General features: G+C 44.5%; 1 protein-coding gene across 1 annotated transcript in view; it reads right to left on the reverse strand.

Annotated features, from left to right (window-relative positions):
• Positions 1–25,961, reverse strand: part of tln1 (talin 1) — a 256,414-nt gene that overhangs the window by 132,143 nt on the left and 98,310 nt on the right. The window contains 7 exon segments of the mRNA XM_061734635.1: positions 3–131; positions 1,313–1,479; positions 12,079–12,373; positions 12,866–13,033; positions 15,724–15,822; positions 15,903–16,079; positions 16,081–16,112. Coding sequence (XP_061590619.1) covers positions 3–131; positions 1,313–1,479; positions 12,079–12,373; positions 12,866–13,033; positions 15,724–15,822; positions 15,903–16,079; positions 16,081–16,112 — 1,067 coding nt within the window.

Below are 25,961 nucleotides of genomic sequence, written 5' to 3' on the forward strand. Positions count from 1 at the left end.
ACCTCCAGCTTGTTGACCAGCCGTTTCTTGATGGCGTTCTGGGCGGCGGCGTTGGTGGCCATGCGGAGACCCTCGGCGGCCTCGCGCAGCTTCTGCTGCTGTTCTTCGCTGTCGGGGTTTGCAGCTGCACCCTGCGCAGACACTCCAAATCAGCCCACATGTCAATCGGTGATGATGCATCAACATTCGTCTCAAACAGATGAAATCCCTTCACTGCAAAAACTCAAAATCTTACAGGAATATTTGTCTTTTTTCTAGTTAAAATTTCTCATTTTTAGTCAAAAAAAAAAAATCAGTCATCACCAGATAAATAACTTATTTGACAATTTTCACCTGTTTCGAGTAAATTTTCACTTGAAATAAGTTACTTATTTTAAGTGAAAATCTACTTGAAACAGGTGAAAATTGTTGTTTTTCCAGTGACGAGTCTTGTTTTAAGTGTAATGAGATTTTTTTTTTTTTGCAGTGTTGTCTTGTCACATCTTGATTATTGCCCAGCAATCTGGTCAAATGCATCTAAACAAGAACTAAACAAAATCCAATTTACCCAAAATAGAGCTGCGAGATTATTGCTCTTTTGGGTACAGTGTGGAAAAAATGCACAATCAATTGTCATGGATGAGAGTGGGTGAGAGGCTAGTTTGTAGCATTATTATATTTTTGAAAAACATTTCTATGTCACGTAAACCTACGAGTCTCTTCTCAGCTGTTCCTCTAGTGATAGTCACAACTACGGCACTAGACAAGCCTTGAGACGTGTTTTCACCTTTAAACCTAAAACTGATGCCTTCAAATAAACTGTGATGTTCAGGGCAATAATCACATACTGGAAAAGACTTTAAAACATTTAGCTTCCATTTCCAATAGAGTTGATTTTAAGAAAATACTTAGAAGAGCTGTAATGCAGAAAGAGGTTGTTGTAGAATGTGACTAATGTGTTTGCCAGTTAATTGTAATCTGTTGGGAGTTATGAATGTTTGATTTTCTTTATACTTTTTGGTTTAATTTCAAATTAGTGTGCTGAGTGAGGTTATCATTACTATATTGATATATGTTTGTTTACTTTTGTATGTATTTTATGTCTGTTATATTTTAATTTATCATGTAGGATAATAGTTGTGGTTTTCTTTTTCCTTTGGTAGTTGTGTGAATGTATATATTATATTTGTTCTTTAATAGTTTTTTTTTTTTTTTTTTATAAATTGTATTGTAATTTTTAATTGACCACAGGAAGAATAGTCGCTGCTGAGGCATTGACTAATGGGGATCTACAATAAATAAATAATAATAATAAGTGGTGAGCAGGTCAGACCTTGGCAGCCTCCACCATCTTGGCGGTGGCGTCAGCCAACAGCTTGGCGGCAGAGAGGAGCTTGCGGGAGTTCTCCAGGTCGGATTCTCCCTCGGCGTCCATCTTGATGGCGTTGACCAGGTCAGAGGTCGCCTGGGCGAGGATACGAGCTTGGCGAACCATCTCACCTGGGGTTTTAGAGGGAAAGGAAGTTTGAGAGCGACGAAGCAGAGATGAAGGGAAACTAACAAAACCAACTGCTTCTCCAAAACTGTCTGACGCTCTTTACCCCCTCACTCTACATGCCACTCTAGAGCTTTTTGACAAGTTGGTTTCACCTGTCATGTTATACACATGTGAAGTTTGGGCATTTGAAAAATGGATTTGCTAGAAAAATGTCTTAAATTCCTCAAACATATTTTGAAAGTTAAAACAACAACAACATGTAATTAAAGCTGCAAGCAGCGATGAACGGGCCCTCGAACTCACGGCCACCGCCCCCCATAAGCATATGACACCACCCACGACTCTCTATGTCAAACCATTCAAAAGTTATAGCAGAAAATAGGGACAACCAATCAGAAAAAGGGGCGGGGCTAATTCAGGCCAATGAAGCTCAAGGACTCAATACGGGTCCGATGACACCACCCACGACTCTTTTTTTTTTTTACCTTGTCTGCACACATATTAATGATTGATACCATGAAGGTAGAAACCAAAGGTATATATATGTACATTATTACTATATTTAATATATATACATATATGTATACGCATACATATGCATACACATACATAAATATACACATACAAACCCAGTGATTTTTTTTTTTTTTTTTTTTGGGGGGGGGGGGGGGGTGACGACATCCACTGCCAATCCAGGAAGCAGGAACACACGGAGACACACGTGAAGCACTGGAAATCTGCAACAAAAAACCGCAAACAAAACACGAAACCGGCACGGAGCCGACCAAAACACGAACAGCAATCGACCCAAATCTTGAGATCTGATCGCAGTCTGAGCTAAGCTACCGCTACCGCTACCTAACCCCAAAAACTACAGAGCCAGCATGCAGGTGAACAAGCCAGTGTGTATGTCTATGTGTGTGTATGCGTGTATGTATATGATCATGCGTGTGTGTGTGTGTGTGTGTGTGTGTGTGTGTGTGTGTGTGTGTGTGTGTGTGTGTGTGTGTGTGTGTGTGTGTGTGTGTGTGTGTGTATATGTGTATGCGTACGTGTGTGTGTACATGTCTTTGTGGCTATGTGTGTGTGTATGTATATGTTTGTGTGGCTGTGTATGTGTGTGTATATTAGGGCTGAACGATTAATTGCATTTGCGATAATATCGCGATGTGATAAAACGAGATTTTCTAACCGCAAAGGCTGCGATTTGACCAGTCACGTGATCTGGTCACGTGATCTGGTCACGTTGCCGGCAGGGAAAAAAAGTCAACAGTGCCGCGTGTCCGCGTGTAACCTACTGTTTCTACCATGGCCTCAGTGTTAAGGCTCGGCCAGGCAGGGCTTTATAACTATATGGGCTTTATAAATGTATTAAATATATGAGCGCGGAGTCGGCGTGGCGCTGCGCGCCGCGCCGAGCACGAGCCGGGCGGACAGTCGCGCTGTGAAGCCGGATTTATGGTACCGCGTTAAATCGACGCAGAGCTTACGCCGTAAGTTACGCGGCGACGCGCTCCGTACGATGCGCGTACCGCGTACCCTACGACGTAGTCTCTGCGTTGGTGTAACGCGGCACCATAAATCAGCCTTAAACCAGCTGCAGCCCTTTCAGCTCATGAGAGAAGTTAAAGAGCAGCTGCGAGTTGTCCATTAATGGTTCGTTTTGTTAACTCGTTGTGAGCTTTACTGGTTTGTTTGTTAGTTTGCTGGTTGTTTTTTTTCTCTCTGTGATTTTTGAGTTGTTTATGAAGAAGTTCTGAGTTTCCTGTGAGCAATACTCGAGTTGAGGGGGGATGAAATAAAAAACGGTCCAAATCATCCCCCCTGTAAAACTGCAATCCCCCCTTTCCATCCCATATGTCATTTCATCAATGAATGTGGTTTTATTGCTATTTCAACATTTAGAGTCATCACCAGAAAAATAACACCAGAAAAATAACTTATTTGACAATTTTCACCTGTTTCAAGTCAATTTTCACTTGAAATAAGTAGGAAAATCTGGCAGTGGAACAAGATTTATCTTCTTATTACAAGCAAAAAAAATCTTGTTCCACTGGCAGATTTTTCTACTTATTTCAAGTGAAAATCTACTTGAAACGGGTGAAAAATTTTGTTTTTTCCAGTGATGAGTCTTGTTTTAAGGGTAATGAGATTTTTTTTTTTACTAAAATGAGACATTTTAACTAGAAATAAGACAAATATTCTTGTTAAGATTTTGAGTTTTTGCAGTGATCCATTTTACTTATCCTGTGAAGGACAGAGTCATATTGATAAGTTTTTTATTGTGGTGTTTTGATGTATTTGATGTAAGCCCAGTGGATATTTAAAGCTTACAGAAGGCTGCATTTAACTGCTGCTATGTCATTCCTGCAGTATTTCTGTATTCTGTATTATTTGTTATATATTTTATTATTTGTAATCAGCACAAATTATCTGTCCCCATATGATAAAATCCACCATCCCCCCTGATTTTTTTTTTTACAACTCGAGTACTGCCTGTGAGGAAGGTTTTTTGTTCCCTGTGGGAGTTTTTCTGTGTTTTTCTATTAAACTACGCCTCGTTTTGGCTAAAGTTTAACCCGGTTTGGTGTCGTGCGATTGGGTTCAGAGAGAACGACCCATGTGTAGACGTGTTAAAGAGGTAAAGGCACAGATTTGTTTTCTTTATTGTTGTAATGTGCTTTAAATCAATCTGGCATTGTTTATTATAAAACAGACTGATTTATTGCTTGTATGGTTGAATAAAATACATGAGAACAGGACCTTGAAAAAAATAATCGCATATTAAATTGCAATCGCAATATTGAGGAAAAAAATCGCAATTAGATTATTTTCAAAAATCGTTCAGCCCTAGTGTATATGTATGTGACTGAGTGGCTATATGTGTGTGTGTGTGTGTGTGTGTGTGTGTGTGTGTGTGTGTGTGTGTGTGCGTGTAATAAACCAAACAAAGCTCCACCTGAAGTGTATCTATAGTGGGGGAGGGGGGGGAGCAACCTCGCCACCTGCGAGACCAGAGGCCGACACGGAAGAATCCGGAACCCAGGCCACCAGCAACCCCACAGAGGGGAGAAGTAGGAGGGAGGCAACCCACCGCCTGCGAGCCCCCCCCCCCCCCGGCGGCGGCCGAGGGGGCCCGCGGGCGGGGCCCCCACTGCGCAGGAAGAAGCAGCCAGGGATCCCGCGGCGGCGGACCGCGACCCAGGCAATCCCCGGCCACCCGGTCCGGGCCGGACACGTGGCCAGGAGGCCCTCACCCTTCAGGCCAACGACCCCCACCCGGCAGGGGGCCAGCCTGCCCGGAGAGACAGAGCCGCCCCGGCCGCGGACAGGTGCACCCGCCCCCACGAAAGTGGCCCTCCAAGACCAGAGGGGCGCCCCGCCGCGGAGGCAGCGGGGGGGACCGGAGACGGGCCCGGAGAGAGGGAACCCCCCAACAGGGCGACACCCGCGCAGGCCCGACAACGGAGGGCCCCAGACCCAGGCATCCCATTCATTCATCCATTCACCCGCCCGTGCACCCCCCGGTCAGGGGAGGCCCGATCCCCGGACCCGGCCCCCCCCCCCCACCCCAAGGGTCACAGAGTCCCCACATCCGCAGGGGCACTCGCCCCCCGCCCAGCGACGGAGGACCAAGGCAGCAATGCCCCCCCAGCGCAGACAGCCACCCCCCACCCAGGCAGGGCCGGGCCCTCCGAGCGGGACCCCCACGCCCACGACCCAGCCCCTCCCGGGAAAACCAGAGATGCCCAAGCCACCGCCCCCTACCCGAGCCCCCCCTAGCCTCCCCCCCCACCGCCATGAGGCAACCCCCCCCATAGGCCCCCAAGGCCCCACCGGCCAGGGACAGGGCCCCACGGCCCCACCCACCGCCCCCTGGGGGGCCACCAGAGGCCCGCGCCCCAGACCCCCCAAGCCGACCCCCAACCCCAAGGGCTACGAGATCACCACCCCCCCCGCCCCCACTAGGCAACAAAGCCAATAATCGGGGACCAGAGAGAGTGCAATTCAGCCGAATGTTGTTCAGTGGAGGCAGACATTACCTCACTACTAATATGGTCTGATAAAAGATTCCTAAAATGGTTGATACATAAACTGGATTTTTGTTTCCAATTTACTAGAATGGTTTTCTTTGCAATACATAAGGCAGTGAGAACCCGGTGTGTCCAATTAGGTTCTATTTGAATGTCTCCCAGGTGACCTAATATACATATCGTGGGGCACACTGGGATTCTGTAGTTGATCCATGTGGATAAATCCTCACAAATCTCCTTCCAGAACCTCTGTACCGGTGTACAGAACCATAAAGCATGCATATAATTATCTGGGGTGTTCTCTGTGCACCGTGAACAGATATTAGAGGTGACAAAGTCCATCTGGAACATCCTTTGTCCAGTATAGTGTATTCTATGAAGAACTTTGTACTGTATAAGTTGTAAGTTTGGGTTCTTAGTCATAGTAAACGTATTTAAGCATATTTGTGACCAAGAAAACTGGTCGGTATTAAGAGAGAGATCCGCCTCCCACTTGGAAATCGGGAGAGAGACTGAATTGTCCAGTTTAGACACTAACCTGTAGAGTTTTGATAACAACTTTAGAGTGCTTAGATTCAATAAATCTATTATCCTAGAGGGAAGTTGTAAGTCTAATTGGCTAATTTTATATGTTTTATTTATTATGACCTTAAGTTGTTGGTACTCTAAAAATGTATTACTGCTAACTCCGTATTGAACAATAAGTGTATTGAAAGGTACAAACTGTCCTCCTACAATTACGTGCTGTTAATACCGTATTCCTTGATCTCTCCATTGAACAAAGTTTACCATCTTTTTATCATTTTTCAGGATGTCTGGGTTGTTCCATATGGGTGTACAGTCACATGAAAAAAGTGAAATTTTAGCTACTTTAAGAAATTCCCACCAAGCTGATAAAGTTGTGCTAATATTAATGCTTTTGAAACATTGATGATGTTTAATACTTTGACTAATAAATGGTAACTCTGAGATTTCTAGTTTGTTGCAAAACACTTGCTCTGAGTCCAGCCATTGACTATCTAAAGGATGATCTTTTGACCATTTTACAATATACTGTAATTTATTGGCTATGAAGTAATACTGAAAATTAGGTAACTCTAAACCTCCATATTCTTTGGATTTTTGCAATGTCTTTACACTAATACGTGGTGTTTTATTTTTCCACAGAAATTACATACATATGAGTCCAATGATTTAAACCAAGAAAGAGGGGGTTTGAATGGTATCATTGAGAAAAAATAATTTACTTTTGGTAAAACCATCATCACCACCCACGACTCTTTATGTCAAACCATTCAAATGTTATGGCAGATAAAAGTTTTCTAGAGGGCGCTGTTGAGCCATTAGGCCACGCCCATTAATGCAAACCATTAAATATCAAATTTATCGCCAGGCCTGGCTTGCATGCCAAATTTGGTGCCTTTTGGGGAACTATCAAATATGGACCAATCAGATGAAGGGGGGGCGCGCTTTTTGGCGTCTAGCGTCGCCACAGTAACACTTTTGAAAGAGAAAAGTAATGCGCGTAGTCACAGGATGGAGACGCACATTTTGATGTATAACACACCTGGGTTCACGTTACGGTTCGGGCCGTATTAATTCTCGAAGGAATGGCATATATTGCTCCAAAATTACACGATTAATTCAGAATGTTCAAAATGGCCGACTTCCTGTTCGGTTTGGGCCATGGCGCTAAGAGACTTTTCTTTAAGTTGCGACATGATACAGGTGTGTACCGATTTTCGTCCATGTACGTCAAACCGTATTGTGGGGCTTGAGGCACAAAGTTTTCCAGGGGGCACTGTTGAGCCATTTCGCCACCCCCATTAATGCATACCATCAAATATCAAATTTTTCACCAGGCCGGTCTTCCGTGGAAAATTTGGTGACTTTTTGGGCACGTTTAGGGGGGCAAAAAGGCGTTCCTTCTGTCAGAAGAAAGAAAAAAGAAAAAGAAAATTCCTACACATACAATAGGGCCTTCGCACTGAAGGTGCTCGGGCCTTAATTAAAGCTGCAAGCAGCGATGAACGGTCCTCCACCCTTGTGCACGTTCAGGCTGCAGTGGAAGCTTGTATGACTTCATGTAGATTCTTCAGGCCTGGACATTTAGCGGATGAAACCACCCACGACTCTCTATATCAAACCATTCAAAAGTTATGGCAGAAAGTAGGAACTATCAGATATGGACCAATCAGAAGAAGGGGCGGGGCTAATTTGCCCCAATTTTGTTCAAGGACTCAAAACTAAGTCCGATGACACCACCCACGAGTCTTTATGTCAAACAATTCAAAGGTTATGGCAGAAAGTAGGAACTATCAGATATGGACCAATCAGATGAAGGGGGGGCGCGCTTTTTGGCGTCTATCGTCGCCACGGTAACGCTTTTGACTGAGAAAAGTAATGCGTGTCGTCGCAGGATGGAGACGCACATTTTGATGTATAACACACCTGGGTGCACGTTACGGTTCGGGCCACATTAACGGCCGAAGAAATGGCATAAATTGTCATGGTTTCCCAGTGTAGTTTTTTACTTTAACTCACTCCCCTGTCTTTCCAGATCCTGCCACCCTAATCAGCCAGAAATCCACTCATTCCCTTCACCTGTGCTCCCCCACCCAGCTCCACACCTGGTTTCCCTCATCAGCAGTTCCCCTTATATACCGGCCCATTTCCACCTTTCTGTTGCCAGATTGTCGAGTGTCTTTGCCTCGCTTTCCAGCCTTCCTGTCATGTTCTGTTTCTGCCTTCCTGCGACCCTGTATGACTCCTGATTTTTTGGATTTTGCCTGCCCCTTCGGATTGTTTGCCTGACCTGCCTGACTACCCGGTTTTGACCCCTGCCTGCCTTGGACCCGGATAAAGCCTCTTGGACTCTGATCTGCCTGGTGTTGTGCATTTGGGTTCTCTGTCCTGTCTGAGCCGTGACAGTACAATCTGGCCAAAAGGAATGAACCCAGCCAACATGGACCCACCACGTAAGGATGTGGATTTATGGGAGTTTTTTTATGGGGACCAAGTGGTGTTCTACCACCGTATGGTGAAGGGGACAGGGACATGCCGCCAGTCCCAGCCTGTTGCTGTTCCCGAGGTGGTCCCGGACCCACCCCAGTCTCACGCCTGGCTCTGGGTGGGCCCAGGAGCCTGCAGGCTCAGAGGAGGCAACGACGACGGCATCAGTGCCAGCCCCAGCCCCAGCTTGCTCCAGCTCCTGCTCCCGTTGCTGCTCCGGCGGTGGTCCCGGCCGCACCTCGTTCTGCTCCGGCAGTGGTCCTGGACGCATCACCCTGGTTCCGGCTCCGGCGGTAGTCCGGGAGGCCCCAGCCTCAGCTCCAGCCACAGCCCCAGCCATATCCCCAGCCTCAGCCCCAGCCTCGGCTCCGGCCTCGGCTCCAGCCTCGGCCTCAGCCTCAGCTCCAGCTCCGGCCCCCGTTCCTGCGCCGGTGATGGCCCCGGAACACCCGCAGCCAGCGCCACGAACCCGGGCTCCCCCGCAGCCAGCGCCACGAACCTGGGCTCCCCCGCAGCTAGCGCCACGAACCCGGGCTCCCCCGCAGCCAGCGCCACGAACCCGGGCTCCCCCGCAGCCAACGCCACGGACCCGGGCTCCCCCGCAGCCAACGCCACGGACCCGGGCTTCCCCGCAGCCAACGCCACGGACCCGGGCTCCCCCGCAGCCAACGCCACGGACCCGGGCTCCCCCGCAGCCAGAGCTACGGACCCGGGCTCCCCCGCAGCCAGCGCAACGGACCCGTGCTCCCCCGCACCCAGCGCCACGGACCCGGGCTCCCCCCTCAGGCAGCTCCGAGGTTCCGGGTCTTCCCGAACCAGCTCCGGGGATCCTCTGTCCCCCAAAGCCGGCTCCCCGCCTCCTGTCAGCCCCGACTCCGGCTCCCCGCCTCCTGTCAGCCCCGACTCCGGCTCCCCGCTTCCTGTCAGCCCCGACTCCGGCTCCCCGCCTCCTGTCAGCCCCAACTCCGGCTCCTGTGGCGGTCCCGCCAGTCTCGGTTCCTGTGGCGGTCCCACCAGTCTCGGTTCCTGTGGTGGTCCCGCCAGTCTCGGTTCCTGTGGTGGTCCCGCCAGTCTCTGTTCTGGAGGTGGTCCCGCCAGTCTCTGTTCCTCTTCCTGAGGCGATCCTGGATGGATCTACCCAGCCCCGGACCGACCAGCCGGCCGCGCTCCCAGACAGACCTCCCGACCAGCCGGCCGTGCTCCCAGACCGACCTCCCGACCAGCCTGCCAAGCCCCCAGACCGACCTCCCGACCAGCCTGCCAAGCCCCCAGACCGACCCCCTGACCAGCCTGCCAAACCCCCAGACCGACCTCCCGACCAGCCTGCTAAGCCCCCAGACCGACCCCCTGACCAGCCTGCCAAGCCCCCAGACCGACCTCCCGACCAGCCTGCCAAGCCCCCAGACCGACCCCCTGACCAGCCTGTCAAGCCCCCAGACCGACCCCCTGACCAGCCTGCCAAGCCCCGAGACCGACCCCCGGATCCGCCTGTTACGCCCCAAGGGCGACCCCCCCGAACTGCCTCGCCGGTCTACCCGGCACCGAGGATGGCCCCCGGAGCTTTGGCCGTTTGTTGGCCTGGCCTTAAGTTGCGACATGATACAGGTGTGTACCGATTTTCGTGCATGTACGTCAAACCCTATTGTGGGGCTTGAGGCGCAAAGTTTTCTAGGGGGCGCTGTTGAGCCATTAGGCCACGCCCATTAATGCAAACCATTAAACATAAAATTTTTCGCCAGGCCTGGCTTGCGTGCAAAATTTGGTGAGTTTGGAGCACGTTTAGGGGGAAAACAGGTCCTCATTCCGTTGGAAAAATAAAAACGAGGAAAATAAATACAATAGGGCCTTCGCACTGTAATGCCGCTTTTGCACTAGTATCACCTTAGCTCGGTTCTACCCGTTTTGTGCTTTTGCATTAGGGCTGAGACGGGTAGAGCCGCTCCAAGCCGATACCTTTTTCTGTAACCATTTCAGTGAGGTTCTATAGCGGGCTGAGCAGGGACTATTTCTGAGGTCACCACCCTCCTCGCCACTGATTGGTCGGGGGGCGGGGACGTCACCACCCTACACGCCTCTGATTGGTCGGGGGGCGGGGCCGTCAAACGTTTGAATCAGGAAGCGGGAGTCAGCGCGAGGCGACTCGCGGCTCGCGGCGATTTTATTATACAGCAAAAACGTCTGTTTGGTGATCCAACTCTGAGGTGCAGATGTTCATAAACCTGGTGGCTGTCGAGAAAAAATTAAAAAAGCGATGTAGACGGGCTGTTTTTTTCTCAGCCGCTCCCGGCTCCAGCTGATTTCTCATCAGCGCCGACACAAACAAAGGTGCTGCGCAATCGAGTATGTCACAGCCGCTTCACCCCACCCCCCCCCACTTCTCCCCTGGCAGTGCGAAAACACACGTGTGGAGCCGTGTAAAGCCGCGCCGAGTCGGGCCAAGTAAGTCCTAGTGCGAAAGTGCCATAAGTGCTCAGGCCCTAATAATAATATGGTCTATGGAGAGTTGGGAAGGTTTCCCCTGTGTATTGCGGTTAAAAAGAGAGTCATTGGCTTTTGGGGGAGGTTGGTAGAAGGTAAAGAAAGTAAATTAAGCAGAATAATGTAGGATTGTTTAGACTGTAGAAAGCAGATGTATTTCAGTCACCATGGACTCTACTAGTAAAGCGGATACTGGATGACTGTGGTTTATCTCAAACATGGAATAACATTGACTGGTTGAAACTAACTGTTGAACAAAGATCGAAAGATCAATTTCTGCAAAAATGGCGAAGTGAACTCTATAGGATGAACATCATGTGATATTTATGTAGAGATTAAGCAAGAGTTTAACCTAGAACAGTACTTACTATGTCAAAATCAAAAGTATAGACAGACCATTTGTAATTTTAGGATGAATAACACCAGAATCCCAAAAGTCACGGAAAGGTACAACGGTTATTATTATTATTATTAGTATTATTATGGAATGTCTGGAATGTCAACCGTATTGGAGATGAGTTTCATATTTTGGTTGAATGTAAAAATGCAGATATAATGAATCTCAGACAAAAATATTTACCAAAGTATTATACAAACAGACCATCCATGTTTAAATTGATTTTGTTACTACAATCTAATAAGTGAAATGTTATTTAGAAATTGGGCGCCTTTTTGAAGAATGTCCTTCCTCTGTTCAAATGATGTTTATTTTGCCAAATTGACATTGACAAATTAACACTGCAAAAACTCAAAATCTTAACAAGAATATTTGTCTTATTTCTAGTTAAAATGTCTCATTTTTAGTCAAAAAAATCTCATTACACTTAAAAACAAGACTCATCACTGGAAAAAAATTACAATTTTCACCTGTTTCAAGTAGATTTTCACTTAAAATAAGTAAAAAAATCTGCCAGTGGAACAACATTTTTTTGCTTGTAATGAGAAGATAAATCTTGTCCCGCTGGTAGATTTTTCTACTTATTTCAAGTGAAAATTTACTTGAAAGAGTAGACATTTTAACTAGAAACAAGACAAATATTCCTGGTAAGATTTGGAGTTTTTGCCTCCTCTACTCACCAGCATCCCCCATGGAGCTGAAGATGTTTTCAGTGACGTCCAGGATGCGGTCGGTGGCTTCGCCGTGCCGTCCGATGGGATGGCCTCCGCTGGCGTACTGCTTGATGTGCTGCAGCAGCTCGTTGAGGGCCTGCGTGACGCCCGTGGCGGCCACGCCCACCTGCTTGAGGAGGCCCTCGTCGTTGGTGGCCAGCTGTGACGCGTCCACGCAGCCTTCCACCGACTTAGCAACCAGCTTGCCCGCCTCTATCAGCTGCTCCTGGCACACCGGGGAGCTGATGGTTGGAGCCACCACCTGAATGACAACAGCAGGAACATCAAACCAGGCAGGGAGTCCACCTCCGAGCAGAAACATCAAAGCAGAAGGGATGAACTGCAAAAACTCAAAATCTTAACATTTTCTAGGTAAAATGTCTAATTTTTAGTAAAAAAAAATCTCATTACACTTAAAACAAGAGTCATCACTGGAAAAAAACTACAATTTTCACCTGTTTCAAGTAGATTTTCACTTAAAATAAGTAGAAAAATCTGCCAGTGGAACAAGATTCTTTTGCTTGTAATGAGAAGATAAATCTTGTCCCACTGGCAGATTTTTCTACTTATTTCAAGTGAAAATTTACTTGAAACAGGTGAAAATTGTCAAATAAGTTATCTTTCTGGTGATGAATCTTGTTTTAAGTGTAATGAGATTTTTTTGACTAAAAATTTGACATTTTACCTAGAAATAAGACAAATATTCCTGGTAAGATTTTGAGTTTTTTGCAGTGTGGATGCGTGGGCCGCTCACCCTGGTGCACGCCACCAGCTGCGACGTGGAAAGAGCGCACTGGGTGGCCGCCGCAATCACACGGTTCTGCTGGGCCGAGTCCTCTGTCTTCTGGGCCACATTCTTGGCTTTGAGCACCAGCGCTGCGGCGGCGTTGGCCACGGCTTTGGCCAGCTGCATCAGCATATCCTGGACGACAGCGGACACACGGCGGCGTGTTTCATCAGCAGTTCTTGCTCAGACAGACGCATCGCAATGGGACCGATCACACAGAATTTTAAACATCGGGTGGTTTCTAGATTTTCATGATTTCATGTGAACTGAGCGTGCTCCAAATATTATTGGCTGATATTTTTTTTCCTCATAATTTCACTACTGATCATTAAGAATTCCAATCGGGGATAAAATCAGTCCCCTTCTTTGATTTTACACTGCAAAAACTCAAAATCTTTTGTCTTATTTCTAGTTAAAATGTCTCATTTTTTGTCAAAAAATCTCATTACACTTAAAACAAGATTCATTACCAGAAAAATAACTTGTTATTTGACAATTTCCACCTGTTTCAAGTAAATTTTCACTTGAAATAAGTAGAAAATCTGCCAGTGGGACAAGATTTATCTTCTCATTACAAGCAAAAAAATCTTGTTCCACTGGCAGATTTTTCTACTTATTTTAAGTGAAAATCTACTTGAAACAGGTGAAAATTGTTGTTTTTTCCAGTGATGAGTCTTGCTTTAAGTGTAATGAGATTTTTTTGACTAAGAATGAGATTTTAACATTTTAACCAGAAATAAGACAAATATTCTTGTTAAGATTTTGAGTTTTTGCAGTGTATTGGCTAATATTTTTTTCTCATAATTTCACTATTGATCAATAAGAATTCCAATCAGGAGATACAATTAGTCCCCTTCTTAGATTTTAAGTTCCTTTTATTCCCCTTTGAGACGAGATGATGACCAACAGCAAGTAAACATCCCGATCAGGACACCTTTATTGTGAAATTATTGGAAACTAATGATAAATCGTTGATTTGAACAAACCGGAGTCAGGCTGCATTTACACTTGGTGCTTTTGTCCTTTTGGGTTCAGTTCAGCCGAGCAGTTGTGAACGCTGGCGAGCACCAGACAAGCGGGCCGAGACCCTTAGAGATACGGGTTTGGGTGAACGCCAAAGAAAACCAGCACTTTCTGCTGGAAAACCAAACTGAGCGTATAATTATCTGCTCCGATCCAAACCCCAAGTGTAAGCACACCCTCAACTTCGTCACCCCGGGTTCAACAATCTGGTTTTATATTATTGTCCCACCCCCGTGGACCATCCCAGCCCTGCTGGTACTCAGTGCTTCCTGTTAAATTATAAACCAGGAAGTGCAGCTTCACACTGCAAAACAAGAATATTTGTCTTATTTCTAGTTAGTCTCATTTTTAGTAAAAACAAATCTCATTACAGTTAAAACAAGACTCATCACTGGAAAAAACAATATTTTTCACCTGTTTCAAGTAGATTTTCACTTAAAATAAGTAGAAAAATCTGCCAGTGGAACAAGATTCTTTTGCTTGTAATGAGAAGATAAATCTTGTCCCACTGGCAGATTTTTCTACTTATTTCAAGTGAAAATTTACTTGAAACAGGTGAAAATTGTCAAATAAGTTATTTTTCTGGTAATGACTCTTGTTTTAAGTGTAATGAGATTTTTTGACTAAAAATTTTAACTATAAATAAGAAATATTCCTGGTAAGATTTTGAGTTTTTGCAGTGCAGAGCTGGTTCACGTCTGTCCTCTGCGTGGGTCCATCCAGGGTTTTATGACCTTAGACGTTTAAACTGATTTAAGGATTAAACAGCAAGTGGTTCTATGATCAGAGCTACAACCCCCCGCCAGGCTGGATTATTCGATTACAGGTCTTTCAATCAGACACCAGGACAATTTGATTTAAAAACATCTGTCTTGCGGACACATCGGTTACCATCATTCGACAATAATCGGGGGTTCTCCGTCCAGCACCCCTGATAGATCCTTTATATCGGAGCTGTCAATATACGCATCAAACAGAGGGAACACAACATTTACAACATCAAACTACAGGAGTTGAATTACAGCACATCCACCGAACCGTTCGGCAGAAAAGGATCGTTTCTACTTCAGGACTAGAAGTGCATAGCGGTCTCTCTCATCTTCTGCTGCACGTGAAAAACTTCTGATAACTGGATGAAACACCGGACTTTGGTGGCCGTGTGTCACTGACTACGTTTACATGCAGTCAAAATTTGGGTTAAGGTCAATATTCCGGTTACTGAAACATTGGGAATATTCCGTTGAGCAAACTGGGTTATCCCTGTTTACATGGTGATTAATCATTTGGGATATCTGGATCAAACCAGCGTTTCTCGGCCCTGTAGTTCTTTTTCAGCGTCTTCCAGCTTGATGAGAGCTGATGAGAGCTTGATCTGGTCTGACTTTTCGCTCACCTTTTTGTAAATCTGGCTATCCCGGTACTTTCTACCGTCTACAAATGCAGAAATGTTCATATCCTTCATTACATTTATGAAGTGATTAGTCTCCTCCTGCTCTTGTGTTTCTCCGTGTTTATAAGAACTTCCTGGACTCAAAAGACCAGGATTCCTTGCGAAAAGAACATGCAGAAAACAAATTCCTTTTGATGGGGAAATCCTGTTTGGCTAAACGTGAGCAAATATTCAGGTTAGAAAAGGAGTAACCCAGGGGTCATTTTCGGGTTTTTAAAAACCGGAATATAAGCAAATTCGGGTTATTCAAAGGGGTTATTGGTGTTTACATGACTGCATGGAAACGTAGTCACTATTTCATTCGTAAAAGTGAACCACCACAAAGGCTGAGTAAAAGTTGAGATGGTCACACCTGGAACTGTGGGTCGGTGTCGGTCTCTCCGATGTGAGACAGCAGCTCTCCGCTGGCCTGGCCCACATTCCCTGCAGCCTGCAGCAGGTTCTGGCGCGGCTGCAACGGGACACACGAGCAACGTGAGTTCAAGGTTCAAATAGAGGAAGCAGCACGACCTCTTAAGAGTAGCTATGCACCTCTGTGTTTGCGGGCTGCGCCGTCTTCAGCATGTCGGAGACGGCGCATGCCAGGTTCTTGGCGGCACACAACAGCTGCTGCCCATTCGCTCCCTCGTCCTCCATCAGCGCCGCCAGAAGTTTAACACCCTTCGACATCTCCGTCAGGTTGGAGGAGATTGTGGTGACGGCGCAGCCCTACGGCGGTGTAGTCCGTCTCCGCCGGATCTCCTGCGGACAGAAAGCCATGCATCAACGCTTTCATTGCAATGGTGCGCACATAAACCTGCACGTTTCATCTTCCATCATTTGCAGAAGACACAAATTTAGACCTTGTGTAAGTTAAAAGATCTGAAAAGCAATATCAAATTATTTGCAAGAAAAAAAAGGTAAAACACGAATTCTTTGTTAAACAGATTTTTTTTTTTTGATAGACAGGGAATGAGAAAGAAAGAAAGAAAGAAAGAAAGAAAGAAAGAAAGAAAGAAAGAAAGAAAGAAAGAAAGGAAAGAAAGAAAGAAAGAAAGAAAGAAAGAAAGAAAGAAAGAAAGAAAGAAAGAAAGAGAAGAAAGAAAGAAAGAAAGAAAGAAGGAAAGAAAGAAAGAAAGAAAGAAAGAAAGAAAGAAAGAAAGAAAGAAAGAAAGAAAGAAAAGAAAGAAAGAAAGAAAGAAAGAAAGAAGAAAGAAAGAGAAAGAAAGAAAGAAAGAAAGAAAGAGAACGAACGGCAAAATATAATCACAACTTGGACCATTCAACAGCTTAGAAATCTTTATCTGGGCTAAAACAGATATCTTTGCTGGAGAATTAAAAGTGCTTTTTATGTAGTGAAGGAAAAATTGAAAAATGTTCTCTCCCCAAGTATCCGTCCTTGACTTGGACAAGAGCCACGAAGCTGGAAACGTGAGGCAGGAAGATGCTGCGCGCACCAACACACCGCTGGAAGCTGCTGTCTGCTCTGATCACTAAATATCTGCATATTTGGAAAAATAAAAACTTCGTTTAAAGGAGGCATGGCTGCGCCAAACTTTTTAGCGTATTACTGGGCATCTAATATCCGTCCGATTGTGCATTGGCTGTATGAAGACCCTGGTGCTGATGCTCCTTCATGGGTACACTCTCGAATCTCTGTCATGTCAGCCTTCCATCTTTGGGCCTTGGTTTACTCCTCTGTCACTACATCCCTCACAGGAGTCACTAAGAATAAAATAGTGAAATCAACCATGAGGATCTGGACACAGATACGACGACACTTTGGCTGGATATCATTTTCGATCAAATCCCCTATTCGCTCCAACCATGAATTTGGGTATCAAGACCTTTCACGATCTTTACTCAGATGATGTTTTTTCATCTTTTGAACAACTCTGCTCTAAATTCAGTCTGCCCAAAACAAATTCTTTCGTTTTTTGCAAGTACGAGACTTTCTACGCAAAAACGCTTCCGCAGTTTCCTTCTTTGCCTCCATGCCAACCCGTGTGATGCCCTATTAGAGCGCCCACCGACTCTTAGAGGTCTCATATCCACTCTCCAGCAGGCTTTCTCAGTGCAGCACTCCTCCTATCTTTCCTTAAAAGGAGACTGGGAATCTGACATTGGTGAGGTTTTTACAGAGGAGCTCTGGCAGTCCGTCTTACAGAGAGTCCATACGTCATCTATCTGCGGCAGGCATGGGTTAATGCAATGCAAAATCGTACATCGGACTAGACTAAAGATGTCAAAATTCTTTCCAGATGTGAGTTCGACTTGCAATCGCTGCAAGTTAATGCCTGCCACTCATGCGCACATGTTCTGGTCATGTGTTGAACTTGAAGAATTTTGGTCTCTTATTTTTAGAACAATTTCTGATTGCCTTAAGAAATTAATTTCTCCGTAGCCCCATCCATAGCCATCTTCGGCGTTCCCCCCGATACAATCGTTCTTTCAGAGGCAGAGGCTGACTGCGTTGCTTCGCTACTCTGCTCGCCAGACGATTAATTTTATTTAAATGGAAGGAGGCACACCCACCCACCTTTAATCAATGGATAAGGGATTTACTCTATTTTTTGAAGCTAGAGAAAATAAAGCATTCCTTGAGAGGCTCTGCTCAAACCTTTTCCAGATTGTGGAACCCTTTCCGGAAGCACATTAAAGAAAATATTCAGGACTTCCGGAAACATGGCGGAGAGTGTAGTCGCATAGTTAACGAGCTCTCCCAGGTCGGTTAAGAAATTCGCAAATAAATGTAACTCGAGAGACGAAAGCAAGACATGAGAAGAGCAAGCATACGAAGAAACCAGAGAATCACTGAAAAGCCAAACAAAACTGGAAAACAAGCCGAAATGGAAGAAATCTCCGAGTGCGCTGTTAGTGAACACGAGGCAGGTGCGGGGGAAAAAAACGACGGACAAGGCCAGACAGAGACGCTCCGGGCGGGACTCGCCACAATCAGTAAAGAAATAATACGAGAGCTTAAACAAGAGCTAAGACAGGAGCTAACTGCACTTGGAGTCGACTAAAACAAGAGGTGAAGGAAGAATTCAGTAGCTTCCGCCAGGACGTTGACCGTAAGCTAAATGAAATTAGCAGTGACATACAGACACAGAAGACGGACATCGCCGAAGCCCAGACGCGCATATCGGAGCTGGAAGACTGGAAGGCGGACGCGAAAGACGTACTGGCGGGGATGTGGGAGCATACGGAGCGGTCGAGAGAGAAAGTGACAGATCTCGAAGGGAGATCACGAAGAAACAATATTCGGGTTTTCGGCATACCGGAGGGTGCTGAAGGGAGCTCCGGGGTTGCCAAATACCTGGGACACCTGCTAAAGACTGAACTCCAGCTGCCTGATGACACCGCTCTCCAGATTCAGAGAGCGCATAGAGCTCTCGCTCCTAAACCGGGACCCGACGCTGCTCCCCGATCAATCGTGGCCAACTTTTTACAATTTGAGGTTAAAGAAATGGTTTTGAAGACAGCGTGGCAAAAGAAGATACAGGTGGGCGGAAAACAAGTTTTCTTTGATCATGATTACCCCACTGAAATTGTCCAGAAACGGAAGACATATGCGGGGATTAAGAAAGTCTTAAAAGAAAAAGGAATCCGTTTCCAAACACCGCTCACAAAAATCCGGATTCACTGGAACAACGGGTGAGGACGTATGGCAGCGCCAGAGAAGCCGCACGAGACATGGAGGAAAGAGGCTTCACCGTGGATGTGCCGGGCGAGGACGCGGGGCCCACGGCGGGCGGGAGGACGAGAGGAGAGACGGAGTGGCAGCGAGTGACGGGGCAGAGGAGGAGCCGGGATGCAGCGCAGCAGCGGGCGAGAGAAAGGCTGCAAGATTTCCAGAGGAAATATTAAAGAGGCTTTATTGGAGGGAAAGCGCAACATTGAGGGCTTGAAACATTACAGGTATGGACAATAACAAACAACGTGATTAGACAGAGGGAAAAAGATGATGAAGGACTTTAATCCAGTAAACAATATTGTTGATCATTGAATGGGACTCTGTCTATGCTTGGATTTAAATGGTTGACTCAGAAAAATGGATCAACAGAGGGATCAGGCCTCTTTATTTCATTTTATTTAAAGTTATTAAGAACCGACTGGGAGTGGTCAGGTAATTTTGAGTTGGACTTATCTAGACACTAAGGAACACCGTGTGCCGGGTTCAGTTTTAAGTCTAGGAAGGGGCCATCACTCAGGGATGAGGATTTCCCCTTCACCCACCAACGGGGGCTTGGGGATGGAGGAGCGATATCCCCACTGTTTTAAGTTGTTTTTCCGGATTTCTATTACCGTTATGTTAATTGTTCTTGTTTGTGTAGTTTATAACTGTTTGGGAGTGCATTTTTCTGATAGTAGCAAAATATAATGTCTAATAGGGGTGTCACGGTACACACAAGTCACGGTTCGGTACGTACCTCGGTACAGGGGTCACGGTTCGGTACGGGTTCGGTATGGGTTCGGTACAACGGGAAAAAAAATACAAAAAGTCCCAAATGTATAAGACGAGTTTTTTCTTCCTTTATTTTGATCATAGCATTTGAAAGTTAAAGTTTGTTCAAAACTAAAAAGCATCTCTTATTAAAGTGTAAAATAAATAGAATAAAACATTTAACTTGTGCATTAGTGTTTTTAATTTTTTATGTGAGCGCGGGATGGGACATTGTAACGAGCTCGAGCACTTTTAATAAATACTTGAACCCGGGCTCCTCTACTGCTGCATATGGGCAGAGCCGTCTGGGGGCGGAGCATTCTCCATGGGCCTTATGATAGTCATTTTAACGTTCAACAACATCATCCTACCAGACACACACACACACACACACACACACACACACACACACACACACACACACACACACACACACACACACACACACACACACACACACACACACACACACACACACACACACACACACACACACACACACACACACACACACACACACACACACACACACACACACACACACACGCGGAGCTGAAAACTCAGATAGTCACGGACTGACTCAGTTCCATCTTTGATTCAGCTTAAATACAAAAAACCTAACTGGTCTAAAATTACACAATCTATTAAGATAGATATAGACACAGCGGTCTATAACATCATTTCTGAGCTCTATAACAGAGAATAGACTCGGCGGTCTAGTTGACAACAACACAAATCACATTCAAATAGGCAGGTGGTCAAAGCTACCACAACATTCTGTTAAGAAATTATTTAAGAAGGTTACACTGACTCACCAACGGTAGTTGACTCTTCCATAACCCAAAATAATCCAGGTAACGTGGAAAACGGGGTAACATTCAAAACTTTGTACATGCTTAGTCCTCTTTTAAACTTTAGCGCTAATCTCCTTTGCTGTGACTGTTAAGGCTGATTTATGGTACCGCGTTACACCAACGCAGCGCCTACGGCGAAGGTTGCGCGTATGCGCGTAACCTCGCCGTAGACTGCGCCGTACCTGTTGGCGTATGCTCTGCGTCGATTTAACGCAGAACCATAAATCAGGCTTTACTCCCAATCCGCGCTGGCACACGGCCCTGATGCGTTCAGGACAGTTGTAAATTAAGAATTAGAACATTTTATCGTTATTATAGCCTACAATTTATGATGATATATGAATTGCACATATATTTATTGATATGCACAGACTAGCACAGATTTAGGTCTGTAATGGAACGTGACTTTTGATATTTATAAGGGAAAAAAAAAAGATGATTAATTTTTTTTTTTTTTTAACTCAGTCAGACGTATTCGCCGTATGACTGCGTGTACCGAACCGTGACCCCCGTACCGTGACGGGACGGGACGAATACAAATACCGTTACACCCCTAATGTCTAACAATGTCAAAATAATGTCGCAGAACGTAAATGGTCTGAACAAACCAAAGAAAAAAAGAGAGGGTTATGACAAAACTGAAGAAGGAAAAAGCTCAAATCATATTTTTACAGGAGACCCATTTAACACGGTCAGAACATGATAAACTAAAAAGATATGGATACAGGAATCTATATTACAGTTCATACAAAGGGGGATGCAGAAGAGGGGTTGTAACTTTAATATCAAACATGGTTCAATTTGATTTTGAGAAGGAGCTCAAAGATGGGGAGGGAAGGTATATTATAGTAAAGGGTAGAGTAGAAAACATACCAATAACACTGATAAATATATATGCACCTCCAGAGAGCGATAAAAAATTATTCAAATCCTTGTTTGATGTCATAGCTGTTGAAGCAGAGGGAATCTTAATATGTGGAGGAGATTTGAATGTTATAATGGGTCATAAAATGGACACGACAAGTCTAAAAAGGAATAAAGGGCAGTTAACAAGATTTATAAACATATCAATGGAAGAGATGGGGATGGTAGATGTATGGAGAAGTCTCCATCCTCTGGATAAGGATTTTACACATTATTCAGCTGCACATAAAGTTCACTCACGGATAGATTACCTCTTGGTGAATCAGAGTGACCAATACAGAGTGAAAGACTGTGAGATCGGGGGGGCAGATGTATCAGACCATAACCCTCTCTACTTGAAAATCAACATAAACAACAGGAAAAGACACACAGTGTGGAGACTCAATGTAGGAATATTGAATAATGAACAAAGAAAAGAGAAAGTAAAAACAGAATTGAAAAGATACATTGAGGAAAATAACAATGGAGAGGTGGATCCGACGATATTGTGGGATGCTATGAAGGCTGTCATTAGGGGGCAACTTATAGCTGAAACAGCACACGTAAAAAGGGTTAAATTAGAGGCATACAAGAAATATACAGATAGTCTGAGGGAATTGGAACAGGAATACCAGAATACAAATGATGTGAAGACGTATCAACAGATCAAGACACTGAAAACAAAGATAAATGACTTGCTAATGGAGGAAGTTGAAAAAAATAATAAGTTTCTGAAGCAGAAGTATTATGAAGCAGGCTCGAAGGCCACTAAATTATTAGCCAAACGAATACGAAAACAACAAGCGCTGAGCAACATATGTAAAATTAGAGATCCATATACAAATGAGTTAACCCACAACCCAGAGGAGATAGAGAAGATCTTTCACAGATATTATGAGGAACTATATATACAGCCCGACTCTGCGGATTAAGAGGAAATGAGAGTGTTTCTAGATTCATTGGATATGCCATCGATCGGTAAGACTCAAAACGATAGACTAACGGCAGATATCACCAAGGAAGAAGTAATTGATTCAATACGAGCGTTAAAAAACAATAAATCACCGGGCAGTGATGGTTACCCTGCAGAGTGGTACAAAATGTTTAAGGATGAGCTCACACCACTGCTCCTGGCTTCTTTTAATTGGACACTTAAAAATAACAAAATACCACCATCCTGGGCTGAAGCAATTATTACAGTCATCCACAAACCAGGGAGAGATAAAGAGCTCTGTACAAATTACCGACCAATCTCATTACTAAATGTGGATTATAAAATATACACAACAATTATTTCAAAACGATTGAATACTTTTATAACAGAAATCATAGAAGAAGATCAGACTGGATTTATAAGTGGACGGCAAACGCAGGATAATATCAGAAGAACTTTGTATATAGTAGACGAAGCACAACAGAAAAAAACAAAGCACTATATTAGTAAGTATTGATGCGGAGAAAGCGTTTGATTGCGTAAATTGAAGATTTTTTTATCAAGTTCTAGAACGATTTGGATTTAACAGTGCATCAGTACAATGCATAAAGACTCTATATCAACAACCCAATGCCAGAATTAAAATAAATGGAAGTCTGACTGATAAAATTAAGTTGCAGAGATCTACTAGACAAGGTTGTTGCCTGTCCCCCACTCTGTTCGCGCTTTTTGTGGAACCGTTGGCACAAGCAGTTCGTCAGAACGAAGAACTGGAGGGTGTAATGGTGAACGGTACAGAACATAAAATAGGACTTTTTGCTGATGATGTCATAGCCTTCTTAGGGCAGCCGGATAGATCACTCCCAGTATTGATGACACTTTTGGAAACTTATAGGCACCTCTCAGGATATAAAATAAATATTTCTAAAACTCAGATATTGTCACTTAATTACACTCCATCAAAAGAAATCCGGGATACATATCAACTTAATTGGGACCTAAAGAAAATAAAATATCTGGGGGTCAGCATCCCCAAAGGATTGTCAAAATTATATGAGGAAAATTATGACAAAATAAGCCAGGAGATACAAAAAGATATTGGAAGATGGGCCACTTTACCACTGGATTTTAACTCGAGGATTGAAATAATCAAAATGAACGTGCTGCCTAGACTCCTCTATTTATTCCATTCTCTACCTATAGAGGTCCCTCAAACCCAGTTTGTGACCTGGAACAGAACAATATCAAGGTTTATTTGGGTAGGTAAAAAACCTAGAATTAGATTTGAAACTCTCCAGCTGCCAAAAGAAAGAGGGGGAATGGGTCTACCAAGGCTGAAGGAATACTACTTTGCAGCCCAGCTGAGATATTTACTATGTTGGTGTAAACCAGACTACACAGCAAAGTGGAAAGAAATGGAAAAAGAATTCGGAGGATACCCAATTCAGGATGTGATAGGAGATAAGAAAACATATCATAAAATAAAAAATAAAATTGACTCAATTACACTTTTCACTCTGGAATTATGGTACAGAATAATTAAACGGTATGGCATAGACAAGGATATTCATCTGTTAAAGTGGGTTGCGTCTGACAGTAATTTCAAGCCTGCCATGTATGACGGGATTCAAACAGTGGGAAATTAAGGGAATTACAGCTTGGTGCACTCTAGAGAAAGATGGGGAGCTGGAGAGTTTTCAGAACATGAGAATCAAATATGATCTAGAGGTACACGAATTCTACAGATACTTACAGCTAAGAGATTACTACAGGAAGGAAATCAAGATGGATCCCTCTATGGAAGTGAATGGTGTGATACAAGCAGTGATTAATATTTACAAGGACACCAAATGTAGAATAATATCAACAATGTACCAAAAACTGACAATGAACAAGAATACGACTGACTATGTAAAAGAAAAGTGGGAGTCAGAGCTTAATATAAACATTTCCGACCAAGATTGGCTAAATATGTGGAAAATACATCAAACATCCACCAATTCGCGGATATGGAGGGAGTTTTCTTGGAAAAACTTGATCAGATACTTCATAACACCCAAGGTCAAGGGTAAATATTTGAATGCGACTCTTCCCTGCTGGAGAGAATGTGGAGCAGTAAGCCCAGATCATGCTCATGTATTTTGGAAATGTGATAAGGTACAACTGTTTTGGAAGATGGTACATAAAACTCTGCAAGAGGTGTTAAGGTATGAGATCCCTATGTGCAGTAAGGTACTCTATTTGTGTAATTTTACAGACGAAAGTGTGCATGCAGGGGATAGGTACCTAGCAAAAATATTGTTAATAGCGGGTAAAAAAGCTATCACAAGGAAATGGGGTAGAGTGGACTCTCCGAATAGGGAACAATGGATGGAGATAATAGAGGAAATCTATGTAATGGAAAAACGGACACATCGTTTAAGACTGCAAGAAACGCAGCTGGAGGACAAATGGCTGAAGTGGACATCTTTCAAGACCTGGTACAGCGACAAAGACTGTTGAAGGATCACCAGATACCGAGGACGAAACAGGGAACCGACAAATGACCATGTAGGAATGCTACTCCCAACAGGACTTTAATTTGTTTTTTGTTTTTTTTTTGTTTTCTTGTGTGGCTGTTTGGTTTTTGTATTGTGCAAAATGTAAAAAATCAATAAAAAACAAAGTAAAAAAAAAAAAAAAAATATTCAGTTGTCTGCAGTCCCATATAATCATTTAATCCTGTCTACCAATTTCAAAACCGCCATGCTTCATTTCTTCTGATCTCCATGCGTCATGTGTGACAGTGCCTACCTGTTTTGTTTTTATTTTTTGTTTTTATTTTCCTTTTCTTGTCTCTTTCTTTGTTGTTTGTTTTGCTGTTGTTATTTTTGACTTTACATTTTGCTGAGGGTATCATTTTATTTATCGTACATACCATGTTTTATATTACAGTTCATGCATGTTCTGCCTCCACCTAGTGGTTGACCACAATCTTGTTTTTTTGTCTTTGTTTTTTGTACTTGTCTCTATAAAAACCTGAAAATCTTAATAAACAAAGTTTAAAAAAAATAAAATAAAACTTCGTAGAGTAGTCCTAGCCTCTAATGGCCCTTTTGCACTAGTCCTTACTCGGCCCGACTCGGCTCGTCACGCCTCTACCCGCTGCTGTGACGTACTCGATTGCGCAACCGCTTTGTTCATGTCGGCGCTGATCAGAAATCAGCTGGAGCCGCGAGCGGCTCAGAGTAAAACAGCCCGTCTACATCCCTTTTTTAATTCTCTCCTCAGCCACCAGGTTTATGAACATCTGCAACTCAGAGTTGGATCACCAAACAGACATTTTGCGCTTTATAATAAAATGGCTGCGAGCCGCGAGTCGCGCTCGCGCTGACTCCCGCTTCCTGATTCAAACGTCTGACGGCACCGCCCCCCGACCAATCAGTGGCGTTGAGGGTGATGACGGCCCCGCCCCCCGACCAATCAGTGGCGCG

The sequence above is a fragment of the Cololabis saira genome, chromosome 11 (genome assembly GCF_033807715.1).
Source record: "Cololabis saira isolate AMF1-May2022 chromosome 11, fColSai1.1, whole genome shotgun sequence".
NCBI lineage: Eukaryota > Metazoa > Chordata > Actinopteri > Beloniformes > Belonidae > Cololabis > Cololabis saira.